General features: G+C 33.2%; 1 protein-coding gene across 1 annotated transcript in view; it reads left to right on the top strand.

Annotated features, from left to right (window-relative positions):
* The first annotated feature begins 838 nt into the window (after positions 1 to 838).
* Positions 839 to 11,661, top strand: part of LOC149778836 (caspase-3-like) — a 37,964-nt gene continuing 27,141 nt past the window's right edge. The window contains exons 1-3 of the mRNA XM_089938542.1: positions 839 to 886; positions 7,112 to 7,159; positions 9,311 to 9,677. Coding sequence (XP_089794668.1) covers positions 7,145 to 7,159; positions 9,311 to 9,677 — 382 coding nt within the window. The 5' untranslated portion in view covers positions 839 to 886; positions 7,112 to 7,144. The remainder of the gene's footprint in view (positions 887 to 7,111; positions 7,160 to 9,310; positions 9,678 to 11,661) is intronic.

An 11,661-nucleotide genomic window follows, 5' to 3' on the forward strand; every position in this document is an offset into this window, starting at 1 on the left:
GCTTTCAGTTATCATAATCTTGTCAAAATCTATTACACAGTACTGTTAATGTAAACAATTTACCAGTCCTGTAACCATATGCCTCCACATATGATGAAAGAAAATCTATTCATGTCTGTGTGTGTGTTAAAATTTGAGTTTGAAAAGCTTATTCAATTTGAAAAGAACTTTAATAACACAATACATTCAGTTATTATCGCTTGTAAAAATAGATTGCACAGTCCGGTTAATCTAAACAATTATCTACACTATTTCTGTAAATAGATACACAACAGGAAATAAAATATATACCTGTCTAAACAAATTGGGCATTCAATAATAGCTAGGTCTCATTCTCTCTCTCTCTCTCTCTCTCTCTCTCTGTGTTAAATAATTGAATTTTTACAAGTGTGTGTTATGTTTACTTTTGGAAAGGACGTCGTTTGTTAAAGATAATACATTGGTTTGCGCAGCCAAGCCCATTCAGTTGTCATCATCTTGTACAGATAGACTGCACAGTCCTTTAAATACCCAAACAATTGACTACACCAGTTCTGTAGTCAGATACCTCCACACATTATGACAAAAATATTATCCTTGTTGTTTATATCTCCAAGACCCTAATAAGTTCATCTGATCTATGGTAACTTCTGACAAATTCAGACAAATTACTAATTCATTCAACCAGAGATTGTAATAAAAAATCAGTCGTAACAAAACCACTTGTGGTGTATCATTTTTAACAAGGACAGTTTCCAAACCTCTAGAGCACGTTAATGTATATGGAAAGAAAATTGTGAAAAAATAGTGTACCAGTCAAGATCACCCAGCCGAAGTTCATGAATATTCATATATCCTCCAGTTCGCACTCTTTGTAGACCTACCGTTGGTCCTTGTCATCTTAGAGGTAAATAATTTCTTAAATATGTGAATGAAAATACAATCTATATGGACTTAATCGTTTACTTTCTGTTTGCCCGAGTCTCATCTGACTCTTCCAACCTCATTGTAGGTATTTTGACATTTATGTTGGTGTGGAGGGTTCGAGCCCATTGTCTTTTGAAACGATGGAATTCGACGCCATATAGCGGAAGTAGCAAAGGAAGCCGCTAACTACCAGACCTAATAAATTTAAGCGACCTAAAATAAAACCATACCTGCATGAAATCGATAGGAAGATAATTTGTCATCTCAGAAAATGTTACTATAGCATTCGTTATGTCTTTAATTCGTTGACAGACGAAACAAAACTACAACAATGAGTGCTACGCATAGTGCTAATATTAGAGTACCAGTCATACAGGTCATATATGCGTTCAGTACTTACTGTCTCAGTAATGAGTCCAATTTTTTGGAATTTGATTACTACTACCTTTCAATCGCGATTACTCACTTTATTTGGATCCTCATACATCTATATTGATTTGGAAGGTCAGCATTTTCACGCCTCAAGAAATGCACACAGCAAGAATCAGTGTTAAAGTACGTGGACATTTTTAGAAGAGGTCAACCTTAAGGTGTGATCCAGTACAAATCGGATTGACTATCACGCACTGTGATGTCACAATGAAAAGCACGAAGGATATAAAAAAATGCACAAAACTTGGTCATTTGACTCATCAATTTATAATTTCTAACCTGAGTGTCGCAAAGGGGCCCAAAACACTGTCAACTTCATTGCGTTTAGAATCAAACGGGAGTTTCTTTAATAGCACAGTCACTATATTTACATGTACGAGTCGATGTTTTCAAGCACAAAATGTGATGTAGTTCACCTTCTTCAATAATCCCTCAATAACTCCGTAAATCTTTGCGTTACACCTCTTTGAACACGTGGATATAATGATTCCTTCTTAGTATTGTTCAGTTGTTTTTTTTAGAAATATTACAACTAGTATATGCCAATATTGGATGGAGACGACACGGTTTTTCTGAAATGTGCTCTTCTAGAAACCAGAAAAGGGCAATTAGTAGTCTGTTTACATCGACAGCTTCCGTTTGAAACGCAAATAGTAATAATAATAATAATAATGTGGACTAATCATATCACCTAATTTTTGGAAGCTCTTATTGCTTTACAATTTTAGGCAACGCTTACAAACATATACAACAACAAGATTACAAAATCAAACACCATGTAATTACTAAACAAAATATGCTGACAATAATTAAGGAAGTAAACATTGAATCTTTAAGTTTGTTCTTAAAGTCTAAGTAGGTAAATTTTAACTGTACTCTTAAATGATATTACTGTGTCATTTTGTCTAAGATCAATGGGCAATTGGTTCCATGTAACTGGGCCATGATAAGCAAAAGAACGTTGTCCGTATGACTTCGTTTTAACAGCGGGAACAATGAGAATAAGTGTCGGAAGAAGAATGCAAGCAAGAAACATTAAACGTATTTTAGTGGCATCAGTTGAAAGGAAACTGAGAATGGAGTTGATGCGCCTCAGCTGCTGATATGCAGTCTTGCATATTTTCATGACATGTTAAAGGAGAGAGAGAGAGAGAGAGAGAGAGAGAGAGAGCACTGCCGAGAGTGACACCTAGGTTTCGCATTAACTATTGAATTTAATATTGGTATTGCTGATACTTATTATTTAAGGTAAAGGATATGAATGAAAAAGTCTTTGCTTGGTGACCAGGATGACTTCAATTTTATCATCATTCATATTCAACTTGTTACATGTCATCCCTTGTTTCATATGGGAAATGCACCTCTCTACACCTTGGATGGTAGCATCAGCTTCTGTTGGGTAGCTAAATTTGTGTTTTTGAGTGTCGTCACCATACAATTGGTAAGACACCGGCTGTCGATCTATGACACTTGAGAGTGGCTGAGTGGATAGAATGAAGTGAAAGTGCCCGAGAACAGAGCCTTGTGGAACACCAAAACATATATCAACTGGGTTGGTTTTACTACGTTGGATCAGACGTTTTGTATATTGGTTAATATCAATGCAAACTTTTAGACAATCTACCATTTGTTGAGTAATTATAGTCATCAGTTTTATTTTTCCTAACTGTGCGTAATTTTTCATATCATGTTTGCTATAGGAGCGGAATTAGTACCAGGAATACTGAAACAATCGCTTGAGAGGCTACTATTTTGAAACATCAACTGACTGAACGAGGTGGCAAGGGTAAATTTCGTAAAGTGGCCAGTATCAAATTTCTTAACGTAGTACTATGATATGGCTTTTGCAGCTATTATTTTTGAATAAGTAAAGATATGGATATGTTTGTGATTTGGGCGTTTCGGGCTTGTGGTGTTCTTGAAATTGATGTGAGCTATGTACACCTCCCATTCTCACTTCAAAGTGTCTAGACAGTCGAGTACCAATAGTTGGCTAGGAAGCAGAGCTTGCCAACCATTTAAAAACGGCCTTGATGGCAATTATTTTAAATTGCATCAAGCAATTACGCAATGTTTTTCAAAATTATAAATGAGCATCACTTTATGTCAAAAATGACCTTAGGACATGAAAAATATCCCTTGTACCCGTAAGTAAAACAGTATTTAATTTATTGGTGCAAACAACCATGTATGTATGTATGTATGTATGTATGTATGTATTGTGCATTAGCCTCATTATATTAACGCCCTTTTTCCACACCAGTGTCTGCTAAATTAAAGACTTAGACTTGGTAACCGCTTTTTGCATATCTAAGTTAGATCTATTTGCATTCTGACAAGGTATTATTATGTTGGTCTTAACTTATCTGAAACTAATGAATATTATACTGTTTCTTCTTGCCTTTTTCTGTACCTGTCAATATCTGCACTCCTATTGTAATAAATATTATTATATTTCAGTACAGAGACACAAATCAATTGCATAACATGTTGTCCGGCAATCTTTAAAGTAATTTAACTCCACAGCAACAGATACACATAAATAATATATAAGCATACTTTTATAAATTGTGAATACCACGAATGGAGAAATCGTGCAAATAATGATGCATATGGCAATATGTTGGGGTAGAAAAATGAAAGTTTTAGACTTAGTTTCTGCCTTCATGATGGCACTGTGAATTTGACATCAGAGATTCGTATCTCACACTTCAGCGATAACAAGAAATGTACCCATGTTATGCATCTATGTTGAAATTTATCAGTTATCACCGGGATAAAAGCTTTAAAACTAAATACAGAATGTGTTAGACATACTGGTTGCGCTAGCTTCGACCTCATCCTGATCTAAATGTACAAGCGATTGATTCGACAGACAGCCTTAGGTTACGCATGAATTGTGTGTGGTATGTACTTATTAGAAGCGAAGCACTTTAAATGCTCCCATTCTTGAACTGACTTTTCCTCTAATAATACTTGTTCTGTACTTTATCTTACTGTTTGCAATTATTTTGTAAACTCCATCAATCCGTCAAATCAGCTGTAAGTGAACGGATGTCTTTGAACAAGTTTTCTTTGTGAAACGTTATAGAATAAGTATATATATATATATATATATATATATATATATATATATATATATATATATATATATATATATATATATATATATATATATATTCTTATGTTACGTGTTTAGGCTCGAATAAACAGTAATACAAGAAAGAGTGAAAACAACAAGCATTGAAAAATACAATAATTTATTTCTCTGGAAAATTTCTGTAAAAATGATAAAATATGAACTTACGGCTTTTAAGAATCAAATCCAAAAATAATCCAAGAATAATCCAAGGATAAAATTTTAGAAGTCCTAATAATAAAATGTTCTAATGATTTCAAGTTTGAGTCCCGACGAAGAATCCAAGATGGAAGATGATGGCGTATGCTGTAACCTGTAATGTTGAAGTCTACAGTTCCTTGTAGAAACAAGAAATATTACTCCAGTTTTGGAAATCTTAATAAATTTTTATAAGAGCTGTCTTTGTTCAAGAATCTCACATGAGCAAACGTATTTTCCAGAAAAAAAAGAATTAATCCTTTTGAATCCAAGTAATTTGAAATAACTCCAAACGACACAACACCTTCTAGTATAAAGAAAAAGCCCAACTCTGATTATTTCTCCAAAACAAAGGTTATTTCGTATTATAAACGTAGTTTCGAAAATCCGCAAGTTGCGAAATAATAAAAAGGGGGTCACGTGATCGTGTTTATATCACGTACGCTTTACATGACCCTGACGAAAACCAATCATTTTACTCTAAGAAATAAACTTTAAAAAAATTGTTTACATCTTAAATCACGTAGTCTCAATATGACCTCGACAATAACCAATCATTTTAAAATCAAAATAGAACTTATTTACGTAGTTGCTGCTAATTTTGAATCAAGGTCAGGATCTAGATCAACACCTGGTGTTTACTAAAACGAACAGTCAAGGTCAAACTATTTTCTAAAAAAAGTATTAAGTTCCTAACAAACAGAACTACATTATTTTGACATATAATGAAATTTTTAAAAACAACAAAGATTTTAAAACTTACTAACAATTAAATCAGATATAATTAAATAAATATACACAATATATATATATATATATATATATATATATATATATATATATATATATATATATATATATATATATATATATATATATATATATATATATAAGGTAACGTTCTTTCATTCAGAGTGGTCGTTTCTAATATTCTATTATGGCTTATCTTCTTATATCTGTCTTATTTTTTTTTTGAAGTGTCTTCAGTCACAGAGGTTAATCATATAATACGTATGTCTTCTGTTTATATCAAATGACTGCCATCAGAATATTTACCGATACACATGAAAGAAGCTATTATTTTATTTCAGATAAATATAGTTGCCTATATATACTTTAGTTTTTCCTGTTTGCCAATGACTAATCAGCTCTGAATGTCTTTGAATGCACTTATATAAAATAATAAATTAAAAACATTTTACCATGATTTAGGCAATTTTCTGATATGGTTTAACACCTTAATTCAGTTTCCTAATATAATTATTCATGATTTCTCTCGCCATATACAACTAAGTATCGATTACTCCAGCTTGTCCTCATCTCTCTCTCTCTCTCTCTCTCTCTCTCTCTCTCTCTCCGGCTGGTCCTCTCCCGCTTCGCCTTCTTCAGCTCAGCCTACAGTGTTTCCAGCTCTCCGAAAGATATTTCCAGCTCATCGGCTCATACAGTTTGAACGATGTTGCATTGTAAATTTATTCTTTTTTTATATTTGTGATGCTTTCCGTTTTAAAAATCGGTTAGGAGGTATAAACTGCATGCAGTGTATGTACTGTAAGTATGCAAACTCAGTTACCAATGAAGGTTCATCTTCAAAAAATGATGACAAATTCTCACATGAATGTCCACATATAAAATCATTAGTTTTGTTGGTTATAGTAGTGTTCTTTATTATTATTATTATTATTATTATTATTATTATTATTATTAAAAACGCATTTAGTCATTTTATTTTTTTATCACAAAAAGAGCCAAGATAGAAAGTTTAAATAATTTCGATATATGATTTTATGCCTTTACACATCACTTGTTATTTATCTTATAAGTATTTAAGAATATCATCGATGCATAGGAGCTTTAAAGTCAGTTGTGGGTCCTTCATCAGCATTTTTGGTTTCTTATTTACTTTTGTCGTGCGCATGATGTTTTCTTATGGTAAGGTCTCAGTTTTTTAATGAATGTCTACCAAAGTTGTCATCTTCCGGGAACTCTTCATTTATTTCCTTATAGATAATGTGATTGATAAACAAAATTAGGAGTGGGTTTATAACATTTATTTAATATCATGACGCCATTAAGTTAGGTTGATAACTTAGCTGACTTGCCCGATTAAAATAAAACAAATAATTGTGATAATGACAGTTTCATCTACGAATTATGAACATACATAGAAACGTTTCCTCGTTATAATATTGACTTTAATATCAATTGATCTTGTGAAAGTTAATGAGTATAAAAGAATAAAATATATGTCTCCATCCTACATTCTTTGGAGATATGTGAGTAATCGAAACAGATTTAGTTCTTGACTAAATTGGCTTAATTTGACTTTTGCTTCTTATACTATCTTTGAACTATTGGTATATTTATGTCTGGTTACGTTTCCGCTTAGTTCTATGCACAGATGTCATAAATGATACCCTTGATTGCATATTTTAGGGACCCTTGGAAGTACGAGTTTTAATACGAGTCATGGAAGAAATTCATGTAAGTAACTTCTGAAATATGTTCTAAATTAAATTCTAGTAGTTTTAAACAAATCCATTGTTATGCCAAACGCTCTTAGATCCCAATTATTTAAGCTCTACTGGTCACATAGCGGAAGAGTTTAAAGGATGGGCTATTGCCTTTTGACCCATTTTCTGTCTGTCCGTCCGTTGCACAAGTTCTTATCGCTACTCCTTCTGAACTAATTGGGGGATTGCCATAAAACGTTACACACATATTTATCCCATGGTCTATTGATCTTAAACAAGAATCATGCCATTGGGACAGATAACATGGGCGAGATGGTTGCCATTTTGAAAATAAATAAATGATAAAATTTATCATGTAACTTATGAACTGTTACTTTGATAGAGAACTGATCTCTTGGCACAAGTTAATACATAACTACTTTGGTATTCTGGCTAATAAACCTGTGTAATATATTTACAAATTTACATACATGTCATAAAACCTCATGATATAAAAAATAGGATAGACATGGCATCTAAGGTTATGAAGGCACAAAGTCCACGGCGTGTCCAAATTCCCTTCAAAGACATTTCGTTCATTAGACTATTGTGTGATTTAATTGTATTAAATCAGGTTTTGAAACGTGGCAAATAGAATCTTACATTTGTGATCCCATAATTCAAATGAAATGTATGAAACTTTTTGAATGATTTCAATCTTTGCTTGTTAGAGACATTTTTGTTAACTCGTCATACATGATTGTGTAAATTTTGTTCATGACTGTAAATTGTAATGATAGTCTGTAGTCAAGATATTGGTTAATTTTTCCACACGGGTATCAATAGTTGTTGATGTAGGTTTTTACGAATATGAATTATTAATAATAAAATATGTTGCGGTAATTTCTCATTGGCTGGGGGTCAGGTGGGTTCTTAGAAGAATTAATTTATTTTTTAATGGATGGGTTAGGTCATGTGGATTCTTTTACAATGTGAGATATTTTTATGTAAGATTATGGAGCTGGACAGTTTATTTCTTGTTGTAGCATGAGTCTTTAGACGTAATTATGTTGTGTTTAGATATTATTTGAGAGGAAAGATTTGTTTGAAATATTCATTGGAACTACAAAGTGCTCATTGGACTTAGATCTTTTTCTGGGACTACTCTGAATTATTCAAAGGAGTTCTGGACAATGCCATTGTGATATGTACTCTCGAGGATCCGAAAGCCATTCGGAACATTCGATTCTTTTGGATTTTGATAGACCTTCTGATGATTATTTTGGACTCAATTCATAATACTTTAAGTTCCTCTGATAATTTCATTTTATAATTATGATAATTAAATTATTTATTAAGTTTTACATAACTTGTCGGTTTTGCTTTTTTTATTCCATACTTTAGGATCATAGATTCTTAACATCAATACAATTATATTATAAAGATTATAAGACGTGTTTTAACTTGTGCGTGAAATCTTGATATTTTTTAAATATCGGACTTCTCAATACTGGTAACATACAAACAGTTAGGGTGTATCATTGCAGGAGTCCGAATCTACAGAAAAATTTGTAAACGTTTTGTTTATTTGTATGACGTACAAATTCTAATTTTAGCCCTGCTCTCACCATTTGAACTTATTGAAAACCTTTTATTAAGGGCAATCTGAAATTTGAAAAATTGTTTGCCTGATTTGAGCCTATCTAAACAAAATGTTAAGGTGTGAAAAACACTTGAGCCATCAAATGCTATACATCTGCTGAAGTTGATCACTCTGTTCCTTTGTTTGTTAAATATTTTCTTAAAATATTTATATATTCTTACAAGGGACAATGGATTACAAAGGCAGAGTTCAAAAGAGTTTATTCAGAAATCGGCACATATTTTCCTGCATATATAAAGACCTCTTCGTCATAAAAAGCTGCAGGTTGCCGCTCCCTCACCCTATATGCACAGATTTCAGTTATCATCATCTTAATTTGCCTTAAACATATGTAACAAATCTCTACCATGTAAAAAAGAGAATATAATATAAACATTGGAGTCATTATTTCAGATAAACTTGAGAAGGGCAGAAAATATATCGTTTTAATAATGCTTAGTTGAAAGTATTTCTATTTTTGTTTACGTTACTAGAGTAAAACACAGTTTTTGATAAGTATGTATCAAATTTCATTTTCAGGCTGCGGTAAAGAAGAAACACAATGAGCTATGTATTATATTGAAGGGATTAATCACAAAAGACCCACTCAGTAACATAAAACGAATGGCTCTGACATATCTTGAAAGGAATACTGTGGAAGACATCAAAACCTTTGATCAGTTGTTTTCTGGTCTTGAAGAAAAAGGGGTAATTGGTGAAGGAAACTATGACAAATTGATTGAAATAATGAAAAGTGCTCGTGTAGGAATGGGGATAGATGCAATCCAAAAGACGTCCAAAGAAATCAAAGATATCTTGAAATGCCCGATTCCTAGTCAAGAGCAGAGTGAAATGTCCCATCTGGATCCTCAAACTTCAAATCAGAACACCAGCCATCCTAGTCCAGGTAGCGTAATTTTTGGTATAATGTTCACCAAACTGCAAATAATGCATCTACAGTGTAAACCTAAATCTGCCGTCGCATGTTGTACTGGCAGATCACGGTATAGGTTGTTTTCTTACCACACTGTAGACTTCTGTTGTCTCATGCTGTCTTGGCAGATCAGGGTCTCTGCAGATAACTTACTACACTGTAGACCTAGATCTCCTGTTACACGTTGTACTATCAGATCAAGGTCTACGCTAATCAATTTTAATAATGTAGACCTAAATGTCCTGTCACGTGTTGTAATGGCCGATTAAGTTATATGCTGTTCATGTATACCGCACTATAGACCCAAATCTACTGTCACGTGCAGTACTGGAAAACCAAGACCTTGCTGATACCTTAGCACAGCGTAGACGTTGATCTGCATTTACACGTTGCACTAACAGATAAAGGGCTATGTTGTTTGCATAAAATCACTACTAAAACAAACAGCATAGACTCTAGACTGACCTGTTGGCAAATTGGACGACATTAGAAATGAGTCTGCAATTGTAATGCTTTCAGTTAAGTGCAGATTGAAAGTAGGTAGAAATGGTATGTGCATGCTGTGTGTGTGTGTGTGTGTGTGTGTGTGCGTGCGCGTGTGTGTGTGTGTGTGTGTGTGTGTGTGTGTGTGTGTGAATTAATATGAGCTGTTATAATTTTGCATACCTACATGTGACTATTCCTACAACAGTAAAGAAAGACCCCTTATACATGCATGTTATGCATCTTTTCTCCCATGATAAAATCAATCGACCAAATTAAAACAGTTGTAAACAAGTTGGAGGTGGGCTTATTATCAGAAAAAGATATATTGTGAATATTTGAAAATGGGAGGCAGCTTTCCAACAAGCACGGACTTATCAGCGGACAAATACAATAAGCTAAGAAGTAAATGCTGGAGATTGAATTATACTGCGGAAGAATTCCACCAAAAGCCCAATGCCAAGCAACCAGTAAATGTTATATGTTTCCATATAAGGAAACAAGCAGTATTTGACAGTAGGCAAGTGGAAATGTTTATGATATCAAGCCGATCCATTTTTGAGAAAACAAGTCAATAAATGACTTTATTGAATAAGTGACATTCCCTGCCCCCCTCTCCAATTTTGTGTCTTGTGATCTATATTATAAGTATCACGTGGTTTGATTTAATTTCTGACATAAGTTTTGTGTTGACATGCTGGTTGCAATGGAAACCATGTGTTAAGAAAATATCAAAGAAAATGTAAATATTTATCACATTTCCATGTATTTATCGTTATTAGTGTCGATTCCTAACTATTCACTAATTTTAAAATAACTTTATTTATTATTTTTATTTCTTTCTGTTATACAATTGCATGAAACAAGATTTTAACTTGTTAAATAAATGACCAGAAATAAACCCAAGTAAAGTGTCACAAAAAAATAAAAATCTAACTTACAAGTCAACATGCAGCTATGTTAAGTTCCGTTGTAAAAATAAGACAGTCGTTGAAAACATCAAAATCCATGTGCTTGGAACTTTGTTTAGTACTGATGGCTGTTACGATTGATTACGAGGCCCAGAGAATTCTGCTATCTCTTATTCACCAAAAATATTGATGTTTGTTCTCTAATGGAAATGTAAGATTTTCTTTTTCAATAGTTTTCCCTAATTTCGTGGCAACACGTGCATACGTGCATGCACACACACACGCACGCACACTAACACAAGACCTAAGCCTTTCAACAATTGAAAACAGCACTGAGTCAGGATTTGTTTTGTCTTCCTAGTCCAAAAGTTAAAGACATGTGTTGGGACAATGCCAAACGAGCGGGTATCGTGAAAATACCTATTTATCGATTTGATGCCCTCAAATATGACCAGCATGGTAGCCATTTTGAAAATCTTCATATCGCCACTCCTCCTTGAGAGAATGTTACATTGACATGGCAATTTCACCGGAAAACATTTTATGTCTAGTTGGCTCTGAAT

The sequence above is a fragment of the Sinohyriopsis cumingii genome, chromosome 17 (assembly GCF_028554795.1).
Source record: "Sinohyriopsis cumingii isolate HCF-2022 chromosome 17, ASM2855479v2, whole genome shotgun sequence".
NCBI lineage: Eukaryota > Metazoa > Mollusca > Bivalvia > Unionida > Unionidae > Sinohyriopsis > Sinohyriopsis cumingii.